The sequence below is a fragment of the Podarcis erhardii genome, assembly GCF_964252035.2.
Source record: "Podarcis erhardii genome assembly, chromosome: 10".
Taxonomy (NCBI): domain Eukaryota; kingdom Metazoa; phylum Chordata; class Lepidosauria; order Squamata; family Lacertidae; genus Podarcis; species Podarcis erhardii.
In genome coordinates, this window is record NC_138500.1 from 53,452,886 (window position 1) to 53,480,631 (window position 27,746).

Sequence of the window (27,746 nt, forward strand, 5' to 3'; positions counted from 1 at the left end):
GCTGAGGGAGCCGGCGTACAGCTTCCAGGTCATGTGGCCAGCATGACTAAGCCACTTCTGGCGAACCAGAGCAGCGCACGGAAACACCGTTTACCTGGAGCGGTACCTATTTATCTACTTGCACTTTGATGTGCTTTCGAACTGCTAGGTTCAAACGACCTATTTATCTACTTGCACTTTGACATCCTTGCAAACTGCTAGGTTGGCAGGAGCTGGGACCAAGCATCAGGAGCTCACCCCGTTGCGGGGATTCGAACCGCTGACCTTCTGATTGGCAAGTCCTAGTCTCTGTGATTTAACCCACAGCGCCACCCATGTTCCTGCAGTATAGAACTCGCTTATTAGAAAAGAAGTCCAAGTGAGCACTTTGGCACTTACTTCTGAAGGCCGCATTATGCTCAAGGCATTACATGCAACTTTATCACTGGTTTCTTTCTTTAATTAGCAGTGGGGTGAGGAGATATATTTCCATCAGATATTTCATCCCTCCCTTCCTAGCAACGGTCCAGAAAGAAACACTCCCCACCCCACCCTGTTCTGCATGGCTATAAGGCTTAATAAAAAGCTCCCATTTGGTGGATATGGATTTCTGCCCAAATCATGACTGGAGACCCAAAGGATAAACCTCCCCTCTGCACATTCTGCGGGGCCCCTGCACCTGTAAATAATTAAAGAAATGGAGCTGAATACTATGAATTTTGCATAATGTATAGATTTTGCCACCAGTCAACATGGACAGTACTGTTAATATTCCAAGAATAAGGATGGCTTATGTTCGTTAAACAGAATTTCCATGTTGAGCAAATATCTTATACATTTGGGGCCTTTCAAAACAATGCTAGCACAATGTCTATACCAGTACCAATGTGGAAATGGAAGCAGGCCTCACACCATATGGAAGGAAGAACAGTTTATATGGTTAAAAATCTGGTCTAAGTGAATTAAGCTACTTCTCTGATAATAGATCTCTTTCCATACTATCTGTATACATGCAGATTAGTTATCTTTTGGCTTGAAAACCAATGAAGCAACTGAGCATATATGCAACATAAATGGGCATGTCTTCTACTCGAGATCAGCTGAAATAAATAGGAGCTCGTGTAGGAAGAAATCACAGCGTTTGGTCCCTTTGCTTGTCTTGTCTCGGTGACAAGACTGCATTTAGTACATGTTTCAGGACTTCAATCCTACACATACTCAGCCAGGGAGTAAGCTCTATTGAACATAGTGGGACTTGCTTGTGTGTAAACATGCACAGGTTTACCCTATAAGCCAGGCATAGGCAAACTCAGCCCTCCAGATGTTTTCGGACTACAACTCCCATCATCCCTAGCTAACAGAACAAGTGGTCAGGGATGATGGGAGTTGTAGTCCCAAAACACCTGGAGGGCCGAGTTTGCCTATGGCTGCTATAAGTCACCATGCACACTCCTTTAAGTCCCTGACACACAGAACTAGTGAAACACTGTGCAGTCAAGGTTGATGGAAATGCCATTTTTCCTTAAGCTTGTTTCTATAGCAAGACAACTCCAGCTTCTGAATTTGGGATGGAAAGCCGAATCTGGTATTTATGTGCAAGTCCACCTACATGTCATAAAATGTGCTCATTTATCATTTTGATAAGCATAGAATGGGTTCCTGACAACACATGGGGACCAAACCTGCCACCTACACTCAAACTGGGTGGTGTCTTTCTTCGCAAATATCTCAAGAGCATGTGGCTCAGTAGGTTGCCATAAGCAAGTACAGTTCTGCATGAACTTGCTACATAACAGTATATAATTGCCTTATGCTGTGCGGTGAGTCACTTAAAAATTAAGTGCTTGATGTAGCACTTGAAATTTCCCCGGCTTACACGATATGGTGCAAGGACCCTAAGAGCCTATTCTTTGAGACTGTGTGAAAAATACTGCCACACAGCTTTGTGGAAAGGGAAGCCACCTCTTTCTCCAAAGGAAACCTATTAAAATAAAACTTGCTCAAACTTAAGGCTATACTTATTCCACAAGCCTTATTTAGCAACATTTGCGTATGCGAATTGTTAAACAAAAGTCAATGGACTTATATTCAGCAAGCCTTCAACAACATAGGGGGGAAAAAACCTATTGTACAATTTAGCAGTGTTATGACTTTTCAAAACTAAAATGTAAAGAATCCTGAAATCTTATCAGTACATCCTGCCAGAACTACAGCTTGCTGCTAACATCTGCAGGTGTGGTGGTGCAAGTGCTGGACCAGTCTCTTGCCTCGGTGATGGACTGGATGAGAGCCAGCAAACTGAAACTCAGTCCAGATAAGACTGAGACACCGTTAGTTGCTATTTCCCTAAACCGGATGGATGAAGGTTGCCTGCCTATGAAGAGGACACACTCTCTCTGAAGGAGCACACATGTAGCTTGTGGGTCCTTCAGGGTCCTTTGCTGTTGCTTGAGGCTCAGGTGGCCTCAGTGGTGCAGAGTGCCTTCCATCAGCTTAGGCTGGTGGCCCAGCTAAGCCTGGACAGACTAACTACTGTTGTCAATGCTCTGATAGCCTCTAGGTTACTGCAACATGTTATATGTGGGGCTGCCTCTGAAGACGGTTCAGAAACTTCAGCTAGCGCAGAATTCAGAAGCCAGGAAGCTCACTTGGTAGCATTGCCATATTTCAAAAAGTAGAAACCAGGATACCCCGAAAGTTGCTGAGCCAAAAAACACACGATTTTTTAATTGACTTGTCTAGGATCCAGGACAAAGCGCCACTCCCCACCCACCCGTCAATTCTGCCTTTGAAATCCCGGTAATGTCTGGGAAAATCTGGACGTATGGCATTGCTACTCACTGGGTTTGAGCATATTACACCGATCTGGCCTGGCTGCACTGGTCATCAGTTAGTTTCCAGGACCAATTCAAAGTGCTGGTTTTGACCTATAAAGCTTTAAATGCCGCAGGACCACAATACCTCAAGGGCCATATCTCCCATATGAACCAACATGGACCCTGTGATCATCATCTGAGGCCCTTCTGCATGTGACCCCTCCACAAGAGGCCTGGAGGGTGGCAACACGAGAACAAGCCTTTCCTGTGGTGGCTCCCTGTTTGTGGAATGCTCTCCCCAGGGAGGCTTGCCTGGTGCCTTCTTTGGCCCCAGGCAAAAATGCCTCTATACACAGAATCAGGCCTTTGGCTGACTGCACATTCTACGGCCTTTTAACTGTGTTTGTGAGACAGGGCTTAATGGTTTGTTTTTGTTCTTATTTTATTATGTGTTTTGTGCTCTCATTTTATATTCTTATGTTGTGAACTTCCCTAAAATCTTCGGATGAAGGGCGATATATAGATTTAATAAATAATAGCAAGAAAGGCACGTATTAACTCTGTCAACAGTACTTCAATTTGGGGGGCAATAGAGAGGAGTGAAAAATAAAGTTCTCGCATTTTTTATTAATTTTTCCCCTCAGAACAAAGTAGCATTTAGAATACACTGCTAGAAACCTTTTTCTATCAGGAATATTTTTTTTGAGTGGGGGAGACTAATAAGGCTGGATGTCAAAGAATGGGTGTGCTAAATATTTCCCTGAAACCTTTGCTATATGAACAAAAATAGGTCAGCTGCTCTTTTAAGAGTTCTTCTGTGCCTCCCACTGTGTAAGATACCTCCCATTTTGACAAAAGCAGAGCACAACCTGACATTATTTCACTTACATAGCTTTTGTGCTGTTCTCTGAGAAATAGGATAACAGCCTAACTCACATTAACCTCTCCGTATCATTGAACAAAGTAGGACATAGGCTGGTTTTTTACTTACAAGTGACCCAGATATGAGAGAGGTGTATCTCCTTTTTTTAAAAAATAGAAAAGCAGGTGAGGAAAGCTTCCAGTTTCAAAACAAACAGCAGAGGAAGGGATTGCTTAATCCCGTTCTCCTTCCACTATTGGCCCACCACTGGCTATTGCCCTGACTAATCACCCTGCTTTTTCTCTCCTCATAGGAAAAACGTAAGACTCCATATCTTTTCCGCTCTGGATGGGGCAGAGGCAACTGGAACAGGATAACAGCAAGAAGTGGAAAACTTGAGCAGCCTCTCCCACGTTCCTACTTGCTACTTGGGATGCTGCTTTTTTGTTGTACATCTCCCATGAATTTTCTAATTTGGCACTCATACTCAAGAGAAGTTTTTGCTTTCCTTCGCAACACTAGATCAGAACAAAAAAGTTCCCTGATTTGATTGATGGAACGGTGGATTTAGCACAAGTGGAATAAAGTACTTCTTCACACAGCACAGAATTAACTTGTGGAATTAACTGCCATAAGATGAGATGGCTGCCACTGACTTAGATGGTTTTTAAAATAGGATTGGGCAATTTCATGAAGCACAAGTCTATCAAAAGACTAGTAAACAAACTTATGTAAATATGCTACCAAGTACCAGATCCAGGGAACAAGCAATGCAGGAGGGATGTTTCTTGCAGGTTTTCTATATATGTTTCAAGGTATTTGGCTGGCCCCCGATGGATATAGACTAGATGAACCCTTTGTCTGATCCAGCAGGCTCTCTTTATGTTCCTAATGTTAAGCACTAGACCTGATCCTCAAATGCTCTTTGTAGGACCAACTCCCACGTGTTTAGCAAATCCTACAGAGAGAACACGGGCTAGTTTTTGGGCCAGCCACAAGGACTGAGGCCAGCCATAAGAATTTTTAAAGCTAGATGAGGGAGAGAAGGGGGAACTCACATTTTATTTTATTATTTATTTGTTAGACTATTTCTAAACCTCCAACTCATTTGAAAAGATGTCGTGGCGGTGTACATGACCAATCAAATTCCTCAATATTGAAATTCAACGGGAAGCCTTTGTACAAGCAGATGGCCATTTTCTCTTTGAAGCACACATGAACACAACACACAGGGGCTAGAACCCTTTTCTTACCATTTTTATACACAGATACAAATCAGGGGAAGCCATAAATCAAATATTCGATCCAGTTATTTCTACTGCGACACTTACAGTAACATCTTGAAACTGAAGCCTCGCCGCGGACCCTGCTGTTTGAGGGCGGCTTGTGATCTCCAAGATGGTTCTGAGCAGCACATCTAGCAAGCTGTTCACAATTACATCTATTTCTTCCAAAACTGACTTTTCCTTTAGTTTGTTTAAAAAGAAAGAAGAATAAATGGACTGTTCAGGTCAGTATTAATGAAAAGCAGATACATTATTTTCTCAGCCAAATCTTAACAAACTAAATTAATATTCTGAAGCAAATAAACAGGAAATAGTAAAAAGAAGTCAAACTTCCATAACACCTGACCATCAGCCATGCTGACTCGGGCCAATGGGCACCAGCTTGGGGAAAAAGGGGAGCTAAAAAAGATTTTAAAGCCAATATTCACCTAGATCAAACACAACCTTAACTGATCTCTAATTCAACACACTTTTTCTACTGGTTCTTCCAAATGTATGGCCAAGAGAAATCATAACTAAATGCAGAACAATGTGGCATATTCATGAAACAAAAATCATTTCACACACCCCCCCGACAACTGATTTTTCCTTTTACTGTTAGAAGTCAATTCCATATAATGTAGCTCCTACTTACAGAACTATTTTTCTTTATGAGGCAAAAGATGTTGCTTAGGATGTGTGCACACGTGATCAGATCCTTTTGTTCCTGCAGGTGTACATAGAGGTGGTGCAAAACAACTGGTAGTAGAATATATCGAGACTCTGGAAAGAAAGAAGGAAACTAGTCAACGCGCTTCTTTTGTGGCATCCCAGCCACAAATCCATTCTTATCCTTTAAAGTAATTAAGAAGCAATTTCATCATCCTGTCCTTTCAATGGATGGGACTATGCAGAACACCACACTATATTACTTCAGTTTCCACATACGGAATTACTTGATTAAAAGTGTTCCCACAAGAAGAAGCATTTCCTATGTCAAGACTTACAGCCTCTCCTTCTATAGCTCACATTCTCTGGATGAAAACATCCCCCAATGTGTTGCATTAAAAACAAAAACAACTACTTGACGATTGGGTTTAATCTCTCAGCTTTATTGCCAATATCTCCAAAGGAAGATTTATGAACATCTGAATTGGGAGGAGGAGATAATGTATCTAGTCTAAGGTAATGAAGAGTCGGGAGTCATAAATGAACTCTGCTGCATTACAGAGCCAACCTGATGCTATGCCACAGAAAACTGAATGCTATACCCAATGGCACTACTTGTCTCCACTTCTGCAGAAGAAAACACGAAACCCCCCTCAGTGTTATACAAATCTGATTAGCAGGTAAATCTGGCTTTGGAACAGAAAGCTATTCACCACAGAAAGCTTCTTTTGTCTTAGAAGTTTGAACAATCTGTTTGTACAGCCTACGAATTCTTCCCTTACCATGCCATTTTTCCGCACTCAATAGCAAATATCGTTGCAATATTGTAAAGAGTTCATTTTCACCCCCTGAGACAGGGGAGTTTAATTACACTTCAGATCACAGCGAGTCTCGGCTTTACCCCAGGACTTCGTGCTTTATTTTTCCAGACCAGAATACTTTAGACAAGTGAAAGCATTTTTAAGTTTTATTTAAAGCAGGGCAGGGGTGGAAAAAGGATTCTCCTCCGGTTGGGACTGAGGGGAATGGGGGGGGGGGGCAAAGAAAAAGGGCAATGCAGAAATGGGGATAAAGGTAAAGGTAAAGGGACCCCTGACCATTAGGTCCAGTCGTGGCCGACTCTGGGGTTGTAGCATTCATCTCTCTTTACTGGCCGAGGGAGCCGGCGTACAGCTTCCGAGTCATGTGGCCAGCCTTGACTAAGCCGCTTCTGGTGAACTAGAGCAGTGCACGGAAACATCGTTTACCTTTCCGCCGGAGCGGTACCTATTTATCTACTTGCACTTTGACGTGCTTTCGAACTGCTAGGTTGGCAGGAGCAGGGACCGAGCAACGGGAGCTCACTCCGTCGCAGGGATTCAAACTGCCGACCTTCTGATCGGCAAGTCCTAGGCTCTGTGGTTTAACCCACAGCTCCACCCGCATCCCTGAAATGGGGATAGACCCCCCCCAAAAAAAAACAATTACAGGCATTAAATAGTGCTTTCAACTACACTTGAAAGATCTCCAATGGGCATAACATTGGCCATGGGACCAAGTGACCTATAAATAGGGCTTTTTTCCCCAGTCGGGCCAAGAGTCAGATAATTGGCAAAGGCAAGAGGCTGCTTTAACTACTGACGAATCGTGTGCTTGCCATCTTACCTGGATTCGTGTACAGTTGGCTCTCTACTGTTTTCCCAATGCACTGGAGTTTGACAGCTTGAAGGGATTCATCTGCATTTGTGATGGTTGGTAAGCTTCCTAGAGTATCACGCACCAAATTTGCAACCTCTCTCACTTCAAATAGCTTCAGCAGCTCTGAGTACACAGCAGGGAAGGAGACAAGAAAGACCGCCTAGTGAAAAGAGGGGAGAAATCAAAATACACTATGAACTTGAGATTAAAGAAATTGGGACAGGTAAGAAATCTGAGCATAAGGATGGGATCTGACTTTAAACTATTGTTAAAACTTTCGTAAATTATCTCCTTTGCCAGAAGAACTCGGCTTGGGGTTGGAGGGAATTGCTTTTATTTTATTTTTCTAAAATGAGTGATATTGCAAATTGCATTATCGTTAATTAACTGCAGTCCTAAACTGAAGACCAGAAAGCGAATGGGGCTATGGTGAAGATGAATAAGGGGCACAGTACTTAAAATATCCATAGCTACTTACAGAAAATACAATCAGGTAGTCTGACAATATTATTGGAAGTGAGTGTGGAACAAAATGATCTCATAGCTCTGCTAGCTTGGGCCAAAAGCTTGCTATAGAGGGGAAAATATGCAGCCAGATGTCTGAACCCAACTTCTGCTATCAATATGTCAATAACAAAATGAAGCACATTCTAAGTCATAGCAGCAAGAAACAGTAAATTTATCGCATAAGGAACAAGGCTGCTTTCCCCCCCGTATCTGTGACCAGGCAGCGTGAACAGCGGCAACAGTGTAGTGCAAGTGCTTGTTAACTTACTTGGGCTTGAGATAAAGCGCTAGCCCCTTTGGTTTCTTGGGAAAGGAAGAATCGCACAGACATCAAAAGCTCTTGAATACAGCAGCAGAATTCCTCCTCGTTTTGCCCTCCAGTAGCAAGAGAGAACAGCTTCCGAGACTGGATGATATACTTAAATATATATTCTTGTGCCTACACATGTCGAATGAGAAATACACAAGTCTGCATTGTTGGTTCTTCATAATAAATAAATAAATAAAAACTTGGTTTCAGAGATAACTGAATGGTCGCTGTTTAAGCAAAGAATAAACCAGGCAATGGAATAGTTTATACCAGGGACAGAACTCTCTGCAGTCAGAAGAAAAACTAATATGAAAAAGGAATAGCAAACTGAGGGGAACCAGGAGTCAGCCTCACACCCACATCCCTGAACAGAATCTCATGCTATTTCAGTGAATGATTTTTTTATCGGACAAAAATCTGCTTCATTATGGCCCCGGATCACGGCCATGAAGAATTTTCTCCGATCATTGCTATAGGACGTGACCCACAAATGCCCAGTTCATTCTGTACTTTCACATTATGTGACTAATTTTTTGTTTTCTAGTATGAAGTAATTTGGGGGGGGGGGACTCAAAACTTTTAAAATCATCAGAGCTAATTTTTACTGGAGTGTTTTATAATGTTATTGTACTTGTTATATGATCTCTTTATCATAATGAAACCTTTTAAAAAATCCTCTGAGCTGAACAGTTTGTGTCTATAAGCTATAAGCTATTAAGCAATTTTCTTTTATTCACAATCTTTTCACCAGGAAAATAAATGCAAATCCCTTGAAATGATGGCAAAATTGGTTACTTTCAGTTTTCAAATACAAAATGTTAGGCAATTTGCTCCTGTATTTTAAAATTTATGTCCTACAATTAATTGACAGCATCAAGTTCTGGTTTATGCTCTTATCCATACATCTATGGAACTTTAGTAGCTTCTTGTTCTATTGCTATTATATTGCATCACTGATGGAATTATCAGAGCTACGTACTTTGGGTATATCAGTCATTGAAGGGCATCCAACACAGGTTTTAGCTAAGTCTAAAACTCCATAAATTGGCTTGCATTATTAACAGGGAAACAAAAAAATACAAATGGACAAAAATTCACGTGAATATCATCTGTTACTTTCTACACTTCAGGTTTCCAAAAAGGGTTGCATCATTCTGTGAGTGAGCTGAGTACGTACTTAGTTTTACATGTTAAGAGCAATAAACCATGGTTTGTTGCAATGAGCTCAGGCAAAGGGTTGGGCTTACCAACTCCACTTGCCTACCTACTCTTCCTGTACAGTCAAGAGGAGGAATTCTGCCAGGTTTCATTTCCATTTTGTAGAATCTCAGTTTAGCATTATGCACAAACCAGGAATCTTGGTTTACATCAAACAATACTTAGTTGTAAAACAAACAACATCAAACCATGGGTTATGAGGCTGGCTTGTTTAACTAACCATGGTTAGTTATTAAGGACTGTCCACATAGTGCTCACCCATGGTTTAGTATTATGTGCACACCAGCTGTTTGACTTCAAACCACCACCACCCAACCAACGCACAAAGCATTTCCTTGCACACACTCACAGCAGGATGGGTCCCATTATCCTTGTACCAGCTGCATCTTTCTCCTAAAAGTTACTCCAGAGGGAATCTGATGCTTCAAAGACAAATTTAGAGGGTGTATGGAGCCTACCACTAAAAGGAAAAGTGGGAAAGTGCCCTTGCACAAGCAGACACAACCTTATACTATCTTAGTTCCAAGTCTCAGTAACTTCAGCTGGCATAAATTCATGTTGATATAGAGAGATACAAGCAAGATTACACACTCCCCTGACAAACTGTGTTACCTTTAATACTTCTTGGTTGTGTGCTTGCCTTTCCACTTCTGTTATCCGATCAACATGCCACTTCAACACCTTTATGAGGTCTCTAGAGTATAACACAAAATTTATTTCCAGGCTGAAGTGTGAAAGACTTAAATAACACACTGGATTACACGACGTCTAAAACAGATCAAAATAATGTAAGTAATTTATAGTGCAGTCCTAGAGGTATCTACTCTAAACTAAGTTTCATTCAATACAATGGCGCAATGTCCCAGATAAATGAATATTAGATGGCAAGCTTAGGTTGGAATCTCAAAGTAATGCCACTAAAGAGCAAATACAAAAGAAGATCCCATTATATTTTTGGATACTTAGGAAAAAATTGATTTTGTTGTTTACAGTTTCATTTCACAGGAGTGTCTTGAGAGCAGAGTTTCCCAAACTTGGGTCTCCAGTTGTTTTTGGACTACTATTCCCATCATCCCCAACCACTGGTCCTGCTAGCTAGGGACCCAAGTTTCGGAAACCTTGCTTTAGACGCAGGACTCTAGGTCAATGAAAGAGAATACATATTGCATGCAGAATGTCCCAGATTCTATTCCTGGCATCTCCTGATATGGCTGGGAAAGACTCCTGGCTGAAATCCTGAAGACCTCCTGCAGTCAGCAAAGGCGAGATTGAGATTGATCTAAGTGTAGACAACACCAAACTAGATGAGCCAACGATCTGACTCAGTGCAAGATAGCGTCTTAGGTCCCTATGGTCAATATGCTTGGCTAGCTATGAAAATTTGCAAACATCCCTAGCAAGGGAGAAGAATAGGAAGGCATTCCTTCAACTATCTCCTTTGATCTGCTAATTGTTTCTTTTTGAAATAGTCTTGATCTGGTTATGTGCTCCAGAAACCAAGAGGGGCACAGCTTTAGGACTGCCCCAAAAGGCATTTACAAATACCACTGTCTAGCCATGGGAAATCCTCCCATTGGGGCCTCCTAACTTGAGACCAGAAATGTATCTGCCACCTAGAAACTGACTGGACAAAATCTGTTCCACTCACAGCCTTCCTTCCTGTAACTAGGGAAGAGAATGAGCCATGTATCTTTGCACTTCCTCTTTGTCTTTCACCTTTTGTCCTTGAGCACCCAACTTCACTGAAGATGCCCAGGGTTTGTTAAGCCAGTTTCACTACCACAACATCCAAACCCGGAAACTGGTTTTAAAACGCACCACAAATCAGAATCTAGTCCTGGTTGTTTTACAATTACGTTTTACAGTTAAATATTTCCTCTTACGTTTTACAGCTAAGTACCGTATTTTTTGCTCTATAAGACTCACTTTTCCCCTCCTAAAAAGTAAGGGGAAATGTGTGTGCGTCTTATGGAGCAAATGCAGGCTGCACAGCTATCCCAGAAGCCAGAACAGCAAGAGGGATTGCTGCTTTCGCTGCGCAGTGATCCCTCTTGCTGTTCTGGCTTCTGAGATTCAGAATATTCTTTTTCTTGTTTTCCTCCTCCCAAAACTAGGTGCGTCTTGTGGTCTGGTGCGTCTTATAGAGCGAAAAATATGGTATTTCTAGGTGTTAGGACACGGTTAGGGTTTGTTTTAAGGGTCACATATGCATTACACAGCATTATGGCAAAAGGTAGAAAACCATTTATTGGAAATGGAAATAGTAGAACTGAACTGATTTCAAGCTGATAGTCTCTCTCTCTCATATATATATATTCTCAATCAATTTATCAGCTCATTGGACTTTTATTTTGATCTACTGCCCTTTTATTTAGATCAGTTAATTTAATCTACCTTCAGCCAATTAGATGACCAGTCATTGTACAAGGTGCAACCATTTAGTTGTGCTAGTGTTACGCATACTGCCTGTCCTTCACCAGCAGGTCCCATGACAGCTTACAACAATTAAAAATTGTAAATTGTAAACTGATAAAACAGATCACAATCACAGAAGAGGGGTGGGTGTATATACCTTTACCTGTATGCAAGTGCTCCTGCAAAGTGGCTTTCAATGTAGGTGTCCATAACTGGCTTAAAATGGTGAAACTTGCTGTCCTGCAGCAAATTAATTATGTGAACCTAAGAATAACAACACTGGTGTTTATTAATGCCTTTGGAAGTCAACATCCAAAATTAAAATAAGACCCTAGGGAATAATTAAGTATACCTTACCAAACAATCAAATACTTGGGAGCCATACTTTTGAGAATTTTCATCTAAAATTCCAAATAAAGTGTCCAGTGTATCTTGGAGAAACTTGATGAAAGAGAAATTTAAGAAATACATATTTAATAAACGTTCTTTATTATATAACCTGTTGGGGAAATTACATTTCTCTACGAATGCAAAATAAACAGTGAAAAGAGTCTTTACCTTTACTATTTCTGACCCATCTATTTCTTTCAATTTTGAGAGGCAGCCGGCAATTTTTTCTGGGTGGGCTCGCCACTTAAGAAGGTCAAGCATGTCTCCTATGAAGTAAAGACACAGAGCAACAGAGACGGTGTATAGCTAGAGATGCAACAAATGTCTGATTTATCTACATCAGGCATTTCCAACAGGTAAATCGTGATCTACCGGTAGATCACTGGCTCCCCCCAAAGATTTGCAACATCTTAGGCTCCCCTGAAAAAGCTCAACAACTTTGACCTGAACCCCCAAAAAGGGGGTAGATCACTGCCAGTTTTTAACTCTGTAGATTGCAGTCTCTTGGGAGTTGGCTACCCCTGATCTACATGATGTGGGAAGAGGCGAGAGAAAAGGCAACAGGCACAATCCAGCAAAAGTTAGGCGTGTCAAAGTGTCAACGTGTCATTGACGTCAACAGCACTTAGCAGGAGCTAAATCCCACCGAACCTAATGAAACATACTTATGAAGAGATCACACTGGCAAACTTTCGTCTTTTTAAAAAGAATTCCACATATAGTCCATCTGCAACTTATGAGGAGGTTACGTTCCGGTAATCATGCCCATAGCCAAAATTGCATATACACATAACACATTGAGTGCAAAAGCGACTGGGATTGCTGAAGTCTTTTTCCTAAATGCCCTCCCCCCTTTTATTTATTTATTATTTTTATTTGTCAAGCCTTTAAAGATTAACCCACACAAGTTAAATGTATGTAAGTTGTGGGCTTACTGTATTTCAGTAGATTTGTTGGTGTGCTGTGCTTAATGCATAGACAAGATTACTAGCCCTAACAGATAACCACACCAAAGTCCTGACTGTATCCTGATCCCTACTAGGATGTTTTTGATTCCAGGTGTGCTGTTTTTGTTTTGTTTTTTAAATGTATTTCACTACATTCCATCTATGTCAGCTTTTGCTTTGCTCTAAATAGTCCCCCAAATGCCTTTATTAGTGTGTTGATAAAACCAATGGTTTATTCAATATCATTTGTGTCTATCTTGCAAAGATTAAAACGACATGTTAGAAGCATATCCCGATTTCAAGAACCTCACATTAACTGGCTGTTACACTGTTTTAATAACCAACATGTTACTTTACCGTTCTGTGTAAGCTTAGTCGAACACAGGAAAGATGTTATCCAAAATGATTCCTTAGTGGTTTTTACTGCTTGGTGGTTATTTGAAAGGAGATGCCCCTTTGAAAAGGGGAATTTGAGGTAGCGACTAGAATCCTGAAGGCTTACATTTTCTTCACACTGGGGGAATAATTAAGTTAAGTTTGCATTTCAACTTGCTATATAAAAATGAGATAAAAACGTAGCACAAAGCTGTCACGTAAAACTGTTTTTCTTTGGAGAATGGCATAATGTGCTAATTACCTCTTCCCAATGGGTTTCCTTCATGATCTGTTCCTAACCCTCTAGTAGTGTATATTCTCTCTAAACACTGTCCCAAGGTGACTTCATTACATCCCGCGTCATTCAATACCACACACTTTCAGTACCCAGTTCTGCTATCTCTCTTCATCCCAGCCCCACAACTCTAAAGTGCCCCTCTGATATTTCTACTCAAATGCTTTGTTGTTGACTCATGATGAATAAACTGAAGACGTAGGACACCTTTCTTCTCACTTCACCCTCTGTCTATTGACTCTGATTATCTGCTAACATCACCATCCATCCAATTAACAGGTACATAGCTATGGCTTTTCTTTGAGTCTTCTTCCCTTTGTCTCCTATATTCAGTCCAGTTACAAGCAAGTGGTCCTTCCTGTCTGCCCCCTGTAGTCCACACCTTGGTAAGCTTTCATCTTGATTACTGCTATCTTCTTCTCTCTGGCCTTACATTATTTCATATTGGAGGCTCGTACACACTTTCGCTTGCCCTATGCCTAGAAAGCATGGGTCTGAGTGGTTTTCCACTTGACCCACACTTTCTAGGCATGGGTCTGAGTGGTTTCCCCCTTGCCACGATCCTTTCCCGTGGGAAAGCCCACTCTTTAGCTCTAAATGGGAATACACCCAATTGCTGTTTGCTCCGATTGAGCGTTAAAGAGTGGTTTCCCAGAGGGAAAACAGCAGGACAAGAGGGAGAAGCCCTTGGTGTCCTCAGCTCTAGCCCATATCAACTGCCTAAATCATACAACTTTCATTGCTCTGACCAACTGGGAAAAACACACACACCGTTGCTAAGCACAAGCGGTGTTATCAGGGAGAAGATACACAGGCAACTTTTTCGTGCGTGCAAATGCACAGAAATTTCAGTGTGGCTAAAGGGGTGTGTGTGTGTGAGAGAGAGAGAGAGAGAGAGAGAGAGAGAGAGAGAAACTTTCTAGATAATGTGGGAATTTGGCCAACCTGGATGCAACACGTTAGCAAAACAGGAGCAGAATTTAATAAGGAAATTTCACAGTACGAGGTACTGCATTGAAATGCATAACCAGATTTAAAGAGCCAATAACATAAGCTTGAAAGGATAAAATGAGAGGATATTTTGCACAATGACAAGCCTAGCATTCTTTTGGCAGCTGATTCAATCTGCCTAAATCTAAGGGCAGCCCTAGGCATTTGGAGTATTTCTCTTGAATAAATCACATTTCCCTCTGCTTTCCAGTGGAAATTACCTTATGCACAATGAGCTCGTGAGTGCCATCTGGCAGGGTCCTTCCATTTTCCTGCATCAGAGGGACGAAAGAAAAACCAAACAACTTCTTCTCCCCCTTTTCTTTTGCTGAAACACATATATAAATTAAAAATCCACCATATTCCAGGCTGGAAATGAGAATGCATAGATTCAACGAAAGCAGAGTTGCATATATAACTTGGCACTCATCCACAACCAAAAGTCAGAAATGAAAATAATAATAATAATAATAATAATAATAATAATAATAATAATTTGTACCCCGCTCATCTGACTGGGTTTCCCCAGCCACTCTGGGTGGCTTCCAACATACATAAAAACATAATAAAACATTAAACTGCTTCCCTATACAGGGAAGACACCTTCAGGTGTCTTCTAAAGGTCATCTCCTTGACATCTGATGGGAGGGCGTTCCACAGGGTGGGCGCCACAACAGAGAACGCCCTCTGCCATAGTGAGAAATCCATAACCTACAAAATTACTAATAGGACACAATCCAGCAAACAGCCACAACTCATACAGAAAGCATAGGACACATTTGGACATGCTTCAATTAAAACTGAGACTAGCAATGGCTGCCAGGAGCATGGGAGTGTGAAGGAGGAAACTTACAATGGCCTCATCTCCATGTTGTGATAAGCCAGTTTGTCTTAGTCTTACATGTACATTGCCCCTGCTGCATAGCTCCCCCAGGCGGCTTTTCTCCCAGCATGCATGGCGCCTGGGCAGCTCAAACAATCCACAGTACAGCTTGCCATGTTGTCCACACTGAAACTATGTGAGTGTTAAGTCAGAAATAAACCAAGAACTTGATTTCTGGCTTAGTGTTCATGGTTAGTTTGTTTAAAACAAACTGTGGTCCAGGTTTGGACAATGTGATATCATACAATGGCTTGTTTGTGTTGTACAGGCACAGGGTGTGGGTATGGCTGTGTGGGTGTGTAAGGTGGAGAGGGACCTATGCAGCAGGGGGAGGTACATTCACAATTAAGCCATGGCTGAAGACGAACTATAGCTTCTCATGATGTGTGAACTAGGCCAACATGATGGCATAAATCTATGCAGGAAATAGTTCATGGCCAGGATAGGAATCATTCCCAAAAACGGTGTTGGCAGCTACTTCCTTGTGGCAGCATCGGGTCTAAAGTAATTAATAACATGTCATTCAAATTCATCTTTCTTTACTGAGCACAATCCCTGACTCATCCAAATCACAGAATTATACCAACTATTTTGAAAATACTTACCCTGATTCTGGATATATTTAAAATGCAAGAAAATTCAAATTCAAAACAACTTACTTTCAAGTAAGCGTGCTTAAAAGCGCCAGCTTGCTAGGAACATAAGAGCAATACTCTGTACTTACATCACTATTTGTGATGTTTTTTTAAGAAAAGTTGATGAAAGACATCTATATCCCAGCCAAACTAGAAACTGATCTAAAGTCAGATCTTGAGGTCACTAAAAGAGTTGAATGATCCTAGCTAATACCTGCAGAGATCTTTAAACAACCCTTTTCCACAACAGTCAAGAATGCAAGAGATAAGGAGAAGTAAGCTGTATTCTCAGACCATTTTGTTCACCACATACCAATGTAAGAGATCTGAAGAAGAGAAGGCAAAGACTTCTAAAACTGTAAATTGTGGCTCTCCTTCAATATCACCTTACATTGCTTTGAAGAAAAGAAAAAGGTAAAATGTTCGAGAAAAAAAATCACCTACTTGCTCCTATTTCTGTGCTCTTGTTTTACCTCATGGAATAAACATGTCACTTCCCTAATAATTCTATTATTTGAGCCCACAACCCTTGCAACTCTCTAGAACAGTAGTTCCCAAACTTTTCCCCACAGAGACCACTTGGAAATTGCCAGAGGTCATGGTGGACCATGTAATGATATTTCTGCTTGTAATGTGCTATGCTAGGTGCTGTATGGTTTTTAATTGTATTTTTACAGACATGCCATGGAGCACCTGAATAAAGCTTGTGGACCAATAGTGGTCTGCACACCACAGCTGGGGAACCCCTGCTCTAGAACAAAGCTGGGGGAGCCTGTGGAGAATATGGGAATTGGGAGTCGAACAACATCTGGAGGAACACACCCCTGCTCTAGAACCTTCCAATTATTTCCCCTAGCAGTCTGTGCAGGCAGGAAGTTTTTAGCTTATAGAATTTCAGATATTTTTCTCAACTGTGCTTGATAGAATTGTCATTTACATCCAACCCTCATAGGGGTGAAAAGTATTTAGGTAAAACAAATACTATCAGAAAGGCAAGTAATAATGGCAGAGATATTGAGGAAAACCTTTACAGCTACCTATACCTGTAGCCTGGTAAAAAGTTTCATACACTCTATAGTTATGGAAGAAAACCCATCCCTTCCTGTAGGATAGCGCTAAGGAAAAGCTGTTAATGCCAGTGGATAGCTGGTTTTCAAATGTGATTCCCTCTCCCAGTAAGCTGCAAAGAGTAGAAAATCTGTCTTAAGTCAGTGTGCACGAAAAGCATTTGAAAAGCTCCAAGACTGCCTAGTGCAACTCCAAAGCGCTACAACTTATGAATAAGTCTTACTGGAACAGTGTCGGAATTCAAAGCGAAGATGAGCTCCCCTGAATTTATCCACAGGAATAGGAAGTTTCAGCAGCTCAGCCCACCGGGGACTGTTGTTGTGGTAAAGCACAAAGGAGTGAAATTCAGTGGCTGGTGGCTCTCCAGAGCCAAAAGAGATAAAATCCTGAGGAAGAGAGAAAGAAAGCAGGTTAAAGGTATTACTTTAGAGCCAAAATTAACACGGACTCTGGGAAAAAGACGTCAAAAGGATCTACAGAACATTGCCAACCCTTCATTGACCTTCTCAAGCAAAGCTGACCTTCTTGAACAAAGGCTCAATAAGGTTCCCTCATTTATTTATTTTTTGGCCTGCCTGGGACTGCAAAAGAAGCAAGGTTATGAAGGTCCAGCAGGCCATGGTATAATTCATGGGCTGCATTTAGCTTGGTCACACAAGCTGTGTAGGCCTAGCTAGAAGTTGCAATTTGTGTGCTTGATTGCTGTGATTATGACCCCATGAATACCTAGTGTACATATTTCCCTCTATTGGATAGCTGGATTCTGTGTACATTGTTATAAAATCTATGGGTAGTCATTGATTGCAGAAGGTTACCATTTAGAATAAAATACACAATAGGAAAGGTTAAGGAGAAAGCTTGAAGAAGAAAAATACCTTTAAGATTTGACCACCACAGTCCACAATGTACATTGTCACTTCTACATTCCTAGCCACACTTTTTCCTCCCTTCTCAAACTCTCCTCTTTCTATTGTGATATATAAGTCATTCCTCATTTCACCTGCAGGAGAGGGAAAGAAACAGTTGAAGATTAACCCAAGCAGAAACAACACAGCCTTGATCTTCGCTTTAAATAGAAAATAAAATAATAAAAAATTGGGTAATAAGCCCAGGAGGAAGGAGTGCTAGATAAAATTTACTCTTTAATCACACCGTGAGAGAGAGAGAGAGAGAGAGAGAAAGAGAGAGAAAGAGAGAGAGAGAGAAAGTTAATAGTAATGATGAGATGGGATCCGTTCTGCAAGAATTGTATAATCAGAGCATGATCCTCTCTCAGGCACATGCCCACCGGACAGGGTAAGGCTCATCCTAAACCCCTTGTACTGCTGCAACACAACATTAAGCTGGCAAAACCATGCTGGTGTAACAACACTCTTGCAGCAATAGGACTCCATTGGTGCAACGTAGAAAACTATGAATACCAGTTACAGATAGGTAGCCGTGTTAGTCTGCCATAGTCAAAACAAAATAAAAAAATTCCTTCCAGTAGCACCTTAAAGACCAACTAAGTTAGTTCTAGGTATGAGCTTTCATGTGCATGCACACTTCTGAAGAAGTGTACATCTGAAGAAGTGTGCATGCACACGAAAGCTCATACCTAGAACTAACTTAGTTGGTCTTTAAGGTGCTACTGGAAGGAATTTTTTTATTTTGTTATGAATACCAGTGTATGTGAGGGAGGCCTTTGGCTCACTCGGGGTCCCTCTACACCATACACACCTGTCTGTATGCACACAGAGCTCTTTTCTACATCAGCTGAACATACAGATGGCATCTCTCCTGGAAGTGGGGTGCACTCCCAGTTGTTCCTTGCCAAGAGGGATTTGCTGATGGTGTCCATCAGTGAGCCCCAGGAAGTTGTCCATTTGCAGATGTGCTTTGAAATCAAACCGTGTCTGCAAAGCAATATTGTTCCTTTGCAGGGAGCTTTGCTGGTCCACAAAGGTGAAACATTCGTCTGCAAATGCACTTTGCAAATGGACAACTTCAAAGGTTCCCACTGCCAATGCCTATCAGCTGATAGCACTACCAATCTGCCCTAAATGGCCTGTGGATAGTGAGCCAGTTCTTGATCTGGTCCTTGGGCTGAAAAAAGCACACACACCCATCGTAAAAAAAAGAAAAGAAAAGGAGGAAAGATGGGTGAGGGGAGCCGAAGGTTTTAGTTAAGCCAACTATTTCTGCATGCAGCAGTTTGTATGGTGGAGTGAGGAAGGAGCGAGCATGCAATCAGCTGAGGTGCTTTCAAGTAACTTTTATTTAACCAGGTTACTATCCTATTTAATACATAAAAATATATTACGACAGGCACTATGAACAAACTAAATTCTACTATGCAGCGAACTGTGTTTCAATAATTGCTCTATAACAGAACAAAGGACAAGAGCAGTATGTGTCTTAGAAGCTAATTTTCTATGTATTATTTTAAGGGGGAGAATCATCATTCCACAGCCGGAAGCATTTTAATTAATGCTGCAGATAATATTAAAGTGACTGGGAATACGATGCTTAAAGACACAAAACAATCAAGACTCATTCAAGCTGGAAATAACTTCATAATCCATTCCTCGTGTAAATCTGTTATAGTCATACTAGATCTTAAACAAAGCATGCATGCCTTTGCCCAGAGATGCATATACCAATACAAAGCCCAAATCTCAATTCAAGAAAAGCCATTTGGCAATTAGCAAGTGTAGATATATAAAGGAGGAGTTCCCAATAGAATACCTAATAAGAACAGACACAGAATATTTGAAAAAGCTGAAAGAGAGGTCAATACATAGGACTCCAAACAGCTGGAGAGAAGGATGTAACATAGCTATTGCCTGCCTGTGTGGAGAAGCTTGGTAAGAAGACTTTGTATGTGCTCACATAGCAACAAAGAATGCTGGCACCTCTCTCTTGGCTGCAGCAGTTAGGAACAGCCAGGTTCATATCCCAAAATATAGGCACAAACGGTAGACAAACAAACACCCCCAATTTGTTATGGTGCCCAGCCCTCCAATGTATGTTGTTATCATTAATACAATGTTATCATTAAAGACAGTTACAGATAGGTAGCCGTGTTGGTCTGCCATGGTCAAAACAAAATAAAAAATAAAAATAAAATAAAATAAATAAAAAAATTCCTTCCAGTAGCACCTTAAAGACCAACTGAGTTAGTTCTAGGTATGAGCTTTCGTGTGCATGCACACTTCTTCAGATACGAAGAAGAAGTGTGCATGCACACGAAGAAGTGTGCATGCACACGAAAGCTCATACCTAGAACTAACTCAGTTGGTCTTTAAGGTGCTACTGGAAGGAATTTTTTTATTTTGTTTTGATCATTAAAGACGTTATCATTAATACAATGAACATCCCCTTCCCATTGTACCCTATCACAAAATACTTCAATATCAAAAACTATGGGCTCCAATATTGTGCAAGTGGTGTTTCAGTCATACAATGGGGCTTCTCATCCCTCTCCTCCTGACCTGCAGTCCCCACGTACTCCCCAAATTATGCTCTAGACGCTTACCCAACCCAGTGAGGCAAATTTTGAGGAGATGTGACAGGCTACAGGGAGGGTAGCAAAGAGGAGAGGAGAGGAGAGGAAAGGGAAAGTCACACTGTGAGAGCAGAACTATGTTCCACTCGCACAGTGGCTATGTTGGATTCAACCCTATATTACAAACGTAAGCCATCTTGAAATGCCTCCATCCCCTAGTAAGGTAATTACTGATGATTCAATATGCTTTAGGATGTGGTTGGAAACGTGAACAATTTGTCACACAGACTGGCATTCCATGTAGAATTGGTACTTCCTGGTCCCAGAACATGTACACACCATGTACATGGATCAATGCGCATTCACATATTTCAGCTGTTCACAAACCACTTAACGCTGCAGTCTCTGCGCAGCATACAGGATCACAAAAGGTAAAACAGAGATAAAACTGGTTTAAAATTAATTAGAAAGAATAATAAAAAACATTACTTAAAATGCTTGCTGACATAAAATAAGTCTTCATCAGGTACCAGAAGTTCAACTAAGCCTGCCAAAGTGATGGCGTTGACCTTCAAAGCCCTAAATAGCCTTGACCCTGCATACCTGAAGGAGTGCATATACCTCCATTGTTCAGCCCAAACACTGAGGTGAAATTCTGAGGGTTCCCTCAGTGCGAAAAGTGAAGTTATAGGGAACCGGGCAGAGGGCCTTCACAGAAGTCGCTCCCACCCTGTGGAACACCCTCCCATCAGGTGTCAAACAGATAAACAACAATTTGACTTTTAGAAGAAATCTGAAGGCAGCCCTATTCGGGGAAGTTTTTAATGGTTGATGTTTTATTGTGTTTTTAATATTTTGTTGGGAGCTGCCCAAAGTGACTGGGGCAACACAGTCAGATGGGTGGCATATAAATAATAAAATTATTCTTCTCATTGTTGTTAATATTACTACTATTATCTCAGATAGGAGAGAGTTCCACAGAATTGTGCCGGCAGTACTGAATGCACTGCTCCAGATGGATATGAGCTTTGAGTGGGAGGATTAATTGTGACTTCTCCCTACCACCCCCCCCAAGAAAAAGAAAAAAAGAAACTTCAGTGACTGAGCAGGGATGTAAGGATTCAGGTGGTCCTTAAGATATCCTGGGTCCAGGTTGTTAAGGGCCTTGTAAGTTAATACAAAAACCTTGAACCAAGCCTGGTAGCATATGGGCAGTCAGTGAAAGCTTCTTGGAGTTATGTGATGGCAGCAGCTTGTCCCCACGGAAAGCAGTGGTCTACCTGAAGTGAGCCCCAATCCTTTAAAGAGAGATGGGAAACTTAGATAATTGGACACTTTTTGTCAGCTACCCAATTATTTCGTTTTACTTGAATTATGTTCATGGCCACTTTTTTAAAAAAGAAAGATCATCAACAATCCCTGAAAAAATGAAATCCTAAGATAAAATATCTAACAAGCTAAATACAGTGGTACCTTGGGTTACATACGCTTCAGGTTACATACGCTTCAGTTTACAGACTCTGCTAACCCAGAAATATTACCTTGTGTTAAGAACTTTCCTTCAGGATGAGAACAGAAATCACCCAGTGGCAGTGCAGCGGCAGCAGGAGGCCCCATTAGCTAAAGTGGTACCTCAGGTTAAGAACAGTTTCAGGTTAAGAACAGACCTCCAGAACAAATTAAGTTCTTAACCTGAGGTACCACTGTACTCCAGAAATTTTAAAGACATCTTCCCTGGACTTGGGAACAGTCTTCCAAAGTAAAGTGTTAGGATTCTTTTGTTTTGTTTTCTAAAGAATATTCTAAACTACACATACTACTTTCTTGGCAGATTATGACTGGTTAGCAAAGTTTCTGGACTACAACTCTTATCATTCCTGACATTTAGTCATGCTGGGTGGGGCTGATGAAAGTTGGAATCCCATAAAATATTTTGAAGGGGCACAGGTTTCCCTCGCCTGTAGAGCAAAAGTGAAACAGGTATTCCTGACAGCTACCACACATTAAATCCCTGGTGCTGGTTGCATTCCTGCCAGAGCAGCAAAATGGAAATCAAACACAGTTGCATTATGAGCACATTGTTCTCCCTGTCACTCCAAGCTCAACCCTTTATTGACAAAACACACAGTGAATCCAATAAATCAAGGTAACGGGAGGAAAAAGAAATAAAGAGTGGAGTGGCTGCGATAAAAGTAATTGTGCATTTATTGAACTTATTAAACCGAGTGTGACCAGACACCTGTTCATTTGCTGATTTTATTTGGGAAAACCGAAATTCATTGGCAGACATGAGGCATCGTCCCCACTTTCATTCATATAAAAAAAAAATTAAACAGCATCTGAAATACAGGCTACATTCCCCACAGATCATAACAGTTTTATGGATGGTTATAGTTCAAGCCCTATTTACTTAACTGTATTGCTTTAAACTTATTTTTCAATAGCTAACACAATCAGAAAAAAACTTTGTGACAAAGGACTCTGGTAAAGGGGGGGGGGGTTCCCAATTGAATTTTATAGACTTTGCAATCAGCAAGAAGTTACTGACTGCAAGAATGGAAGAATATTACTATTATGGGAATAATATTGGGTTGCGTCAAGCGAAGAGATGACTCTCTTGGGGCTTCCGCACAGCTTGATTGCTTGCATAATGACCTCGAAGGCTGGTGGGTACTTGTTACTGAAATTTGTGGCAAACCTGCCTGGCAGGGAAGAGGCTGAGATAGGGTTCTGCCTGTTGTATGTGTGTCGCAGAAGAGAAAATACGGCAGTTTTCAGTGTAACCAACTAAGGAGAAAGAAAGCTGAGTTTTATTGCTGGGTAGCAGGAAGATGCCTTGAAGGGCGAGCTTACAACTGCCTGTTGTTACTTTTGGAAAACAAATAATGCTTTACAGATTAGATCTGTAGCTGCCCCCTATGCTGAATGTTTGTATGTTTGTAATCAGACACGTACAGTGGTACCTTGGTTGTCAAACTTATTCCGTTCCGTTCAACTCCTGAAACCGTTTGAAAACCAAGGCGCGGCTTCCAATTGATTGCAGGAGCTTCCTGCACTCAATCGGAAGCCGCGTTGGACATTCGGCTTCCAAAAAACACTCGCAAGCCGAAACACTCACTTCCAGGTTTTGCAAACTTCGGGAGCCAGGCTGTTCAACAACCAAGGTACCACTGTATTATGAAGCACCACTGACTCTCCAATCCATGCAGAGTCACCAGAAAACTGATCTAGCAAAAGGCTGCCTTTAGAAGTTCCTCTTGCTTAAGGAACTGAGAAAATGTGAAACATTATTCTCTTTCATGAGACTAATGAGTCTGCTTTCGGATGATTCTGGCCGTCTCTTTTCAGCCTGGTTTATTTATAATTTTGGGACAGAGACTGCATCCATAGCACAAGGATGCAGTCCTTTCCAGAGTTTTGCACCCTTGGAGTTTTCAGTTAGATATTGTGACTCCCTGGAAGCACGCTGGAATAAGTGGAATCCAGCAATTTGATCACAGCTGTCCTAGAACACCTGTAGAGCCGAACGCAAACAGCTGGTTTTAACCTTTAAGGTTCTTATCCCGTATAAGCCTGCCAAGTTTTTGAAGTTCTGCTCCAGAGACCTTCCCTTCTGGAGTAGCATTTCTGTTAGTTTTTCTGGCTGTGAAGCTGTGGAATGTTCTGCTCTTCCTCAAGGGGTTAATTTATGCTCCTTTTGAGACGTATAAAACCTTTTGGGGAGTCAACCTGAATTGTTTTATATTTTCATTAAAAAACCAAACAGCTTTAACTGTTTCAGAAACATTATTTTGTTCAAAAGTGGTATATAAATACTGGAATACTGTAACAACAATAAAAATTAATGTGAGACAGTACTCCCAGAACCCAATTTGTACAGGTTCACTCATTAAGTCACAAGGAACAAACAGGAGACAAATGTGCAGCAAATATCTGAAAGAGTAGGAAATTAAATTCTTAACAGTTAATAATCTAAGGCACAGTTCTTGCATTCCAAGTTTGGGCGTAATCTCATAATGGTAAGCCCTTTAAAACAAATAACTGCATTCCGGTTGTACAAATCCAACACCTTCTTTTTGTCTTCTTGATTTATAGCAGAGTCAGTTGAGTACAGAGAGGAGAGAAACAGATTCAAATAACACAATTCCTCAAGGAGACTTTTATCTGATGAAAATACTTCCCTGTAGATGGTGCTCACACCCAGCATCTGAGCTCTGTAGTGTTGATTAATTACAAAGGCCCCTAAGCAGAAAATAATATTTACTGCTGTTGTAGAAGAGGATTTTCTGGGGGCTTTCCCTATATCAATGGGGTCTAGGATGGGTCTAAAAAGAGCTGGAAATTGATTGGGAAATACTGACAACTGAAGCTTTAAGGTTTAATTGATATCTGAGACACTTACAAGGGTCATACACAAAATCAGATGATTTGTGATTTCAACATAATAGAATGATTTCAACATAAAATTCTCTGGGATGCTGATTATAAATCTATCTGCACTTTGAAGCCTATGGCTGAGTCTTTGACACTTCTTCCTCTTCCCAACGAACTATATTTGCACATGATATATAGGAATAATAGTCTTGTTTAATAATAATAATAATAATAATAATAATAATAATAATAATAATAATAATAATTTATTATTTATACCCCGCCCATCTGGCTGAGTTTCCCCAGCCACTCTGGGCGGCTCCCAATCAGTGTTAAAAACAGTACAGCATTACATATTAAAAACTTCCCTGAACAGGGCTGCCTTAAGATGTCTTCTGAATGTCAGGTAATTCTTTATCTCTTTGACATCTGATGGGAGGGCGTTCCACAGGGCGGGCGCCACTACCGAGAAGGCCCTCTGTCTGGTTCCCTGTAGCCTCACTTCTCGCAATGAGGGAACCGCCAGAAGGCCCTCGGCGCTGGATCTCAGTGTCCGGGCTGAACGATGGGGGTGGAGACGCTCCTTCAGGTATACAGGACCGAGGCCGTTTAGGGCTTTAAAGGTCAGCACCAACACTTTGAATCATGCTCGGAAACGTACTGGGAGTCAATGCAGATCTGTCAGAACCGGTGTTATGTGGTCCCGGCGGCCACTCCCAGTCACCAGTCTAGCTGCCGCATTCTGGATTAATTGTAGTTTCCGGGTCACCTTCAAAGGTAGCCCCACGTAGAGCGCGTTGCAGTAGTCCAAGCGTGAGATAACTAGAGCATGTACCACTCTGGCGAGACAGTCCGCGGGGAGGTAGGGTCTTAGCCTGCGTACCAGGTGGAGCTGGTAGACAGCTGCCCTGGACACAGAGTTAATCTGCGCCTCCATGGACAGCTGTGAGTCCAAAATGACTCCCAGGCTGCGCACCTGGTCCTTCAGGGGCACAGTTACCCCATTAAGAACGTAAGAGCTCTTTTGGATCAGATCAAAGTTGTATTTAGTCCAGTACTTGTTTCCCACAGTGAACAACCAAATGCCAAAAGCAAAACATCAGTGCAACATTTGAAGATAGCGATCATATCTCCTCTCAGTCTGCACTTCCCCAGGCTAAACATACCCAACTCCTTCAACCATTCCTCATCAGGATTGGTTTCCAGATTCTTGATCATATCGGTCACCCTCCACTACATATTCCAGCTTCTCAATCTCCTTTTTAAATTGTGGTGCCAAGAACTGGACACAGTACTCCAGGTGTGGTCTGACCAAGACAGAATAGAGCAGTACTATGACTTCCCTTGGTCTGGACACAATGTTTCTGTTGATGGAGGCTAGAATAGGTTCAGCATTTTTTGCTGCTGCATCACACTGTACTCATATATCCTTTTCACATGTACTACCAGTAAGCCAGGTCAAGCAGCTATAAATCCACCCAACAGCTACTTTGTCCAGCCCATATTTTACCAGCTTCTCTGCAAGAATATCATGGGGGACTTTGTCAAAAGCCTTACTGAAATCAAGATACACTATGTCCACACCATTCCCCTGATCCACCAAGCTTGTAACTTCATTAAAAAAAAAAAAGAAATGAGATTTGTCTGGCATGACTTATTTTTGAGAAACTCATCCTGGGTCTTAGTAATCACAGCATCCTTTTCTAAGTGCTCAGAGATGGACCGTTTAATTATTTGTTCTAGGACCTTTCTTGGTATCAAGATCAAGCTGACCAGTCGGTAGTTATCTGGGTCTTCCTTTCCCCCCTTCTCAAAAATTATAGACAAAGGTTCTGAGATTACATTGGTAAACTTCTTTAGTACTCTTGGGTGCAGCTCACCAGGCCCTGGAGATTTGAATTCATTTAAAGTAGCTTGTGACTCTCCCGACCACTGCTGCATGTGTCCTGTGGGTTGCCCATCCCATCTGATTAAAGCTGTGTATTACTCATGGAACAAAGTCTATCCTACACTGCAGGAGATACAGACAGAAAGTATAACCTTCTGCTTTTCATTTTCCATATTGCCTGGCTGCAATTAGCAAAACAAACATTCATTCTTATTAAGATACGATGATCACTATACAAATAAAAAAAGATCCTTTACAGCATGTGCCGTATCCTCACAAAAGTGGTTCAGTAGGCTCACAAAAGAATGGAGCCAATTACTAAGCTGATGTCAAAATCTATATTTTTAAGCAAAGTCCATCACAGCTACAGTAGCGCAGCTTATACATAGCCACTGAAGTCTACCAGCGGCTGGCCACACACTGCTCCGCTGTAATGTGCATTTTCATAGTGGCACAGAACATCACTGTGTCTCACAATGGGAAGTCAAAAGAAGAAAAATTATTTATAGCAGCCAGAGGAAAATGTGACAACGCACAGCAGAGAGCCGCTATATCATGCACCGCTAGCAAAGAATGGAATAGAGCTAATAGGGATGCCTGGTGCTCGGTAAAAGCTGTTACTCATTAGCATCAGTTACACCAGCTTCCAGGGTGCTTGATGACATTTTCTCAAATTACCAAACTACAACACCACAA

The 27,746-nt window shown here is 41.4% G+C and overlaps 1 protein-coding gene across 5 annotated transcripts in view; it reads right to left on the minus strand.

Annotated features, from left to right (window-relative positions):
• The window catches only part of DOCK4 (dedicator of cytokinesis 4), a 270,878-nt gene that overhangs the window by 73,696 nt on the left and 169,436 nt on the right, over positions 1 to 27,746 (minus strand). For all 5 annotated transcript variants that reach the window (XM_081877774.1, XM_081877772.1, XM_081877773.1 and 2 more), the window contains exons 14-25: positions 18,177 to 18,301; positions 17,525 to 17,687; positions 14,937 to 15,043; positions 13,413 to 13,569; positions 12,277 to 12,374; positions 12,076 to 12,159; positions 11,882 to 11,982; positions 9,916 to 9,997; positions 8,044 to 8,214; positions 7,236 to 7,428; positions 5,578 to 5,705; positions 4,989 to 5,123 (exon numbers count right to left, since the gene is read on the minus strand). In XM_081877774.1, coding sequence (XP_081733900.1) covers positions 4,989 to 5,123; positions 5,578 to 5,705; positions 7,236 to 7,428; positions 8,044 to 8,214; positions 9,916 to 9,997; positions 11,882 to 11,982; positions 12,076 to 12,159; positions 12,277 to 12,374; positions 13,413 to 13,569; positions 14,937 to 15,043; positions 17,525 to 17,687; positions 18,177 to 18,301 — 1,544 coding nt within the window. The remainder of the gene's footprint in view (positions 1 to 4,988; positions 5,124 to 5,577; positions 5,706 to 7,235; positions 7,429 to 8,043; positions 8,215 to 9,915; positions 9,998 to 11,881; positions 11,983 to 12,075; positions 12,160 to 12,276; positions 12,375 to 13,412; positions 13,570 to 14,936; positions 15,044 to 17,524; positions 17,688 to 18,176; positions 18,302 to 27,746) is intronic.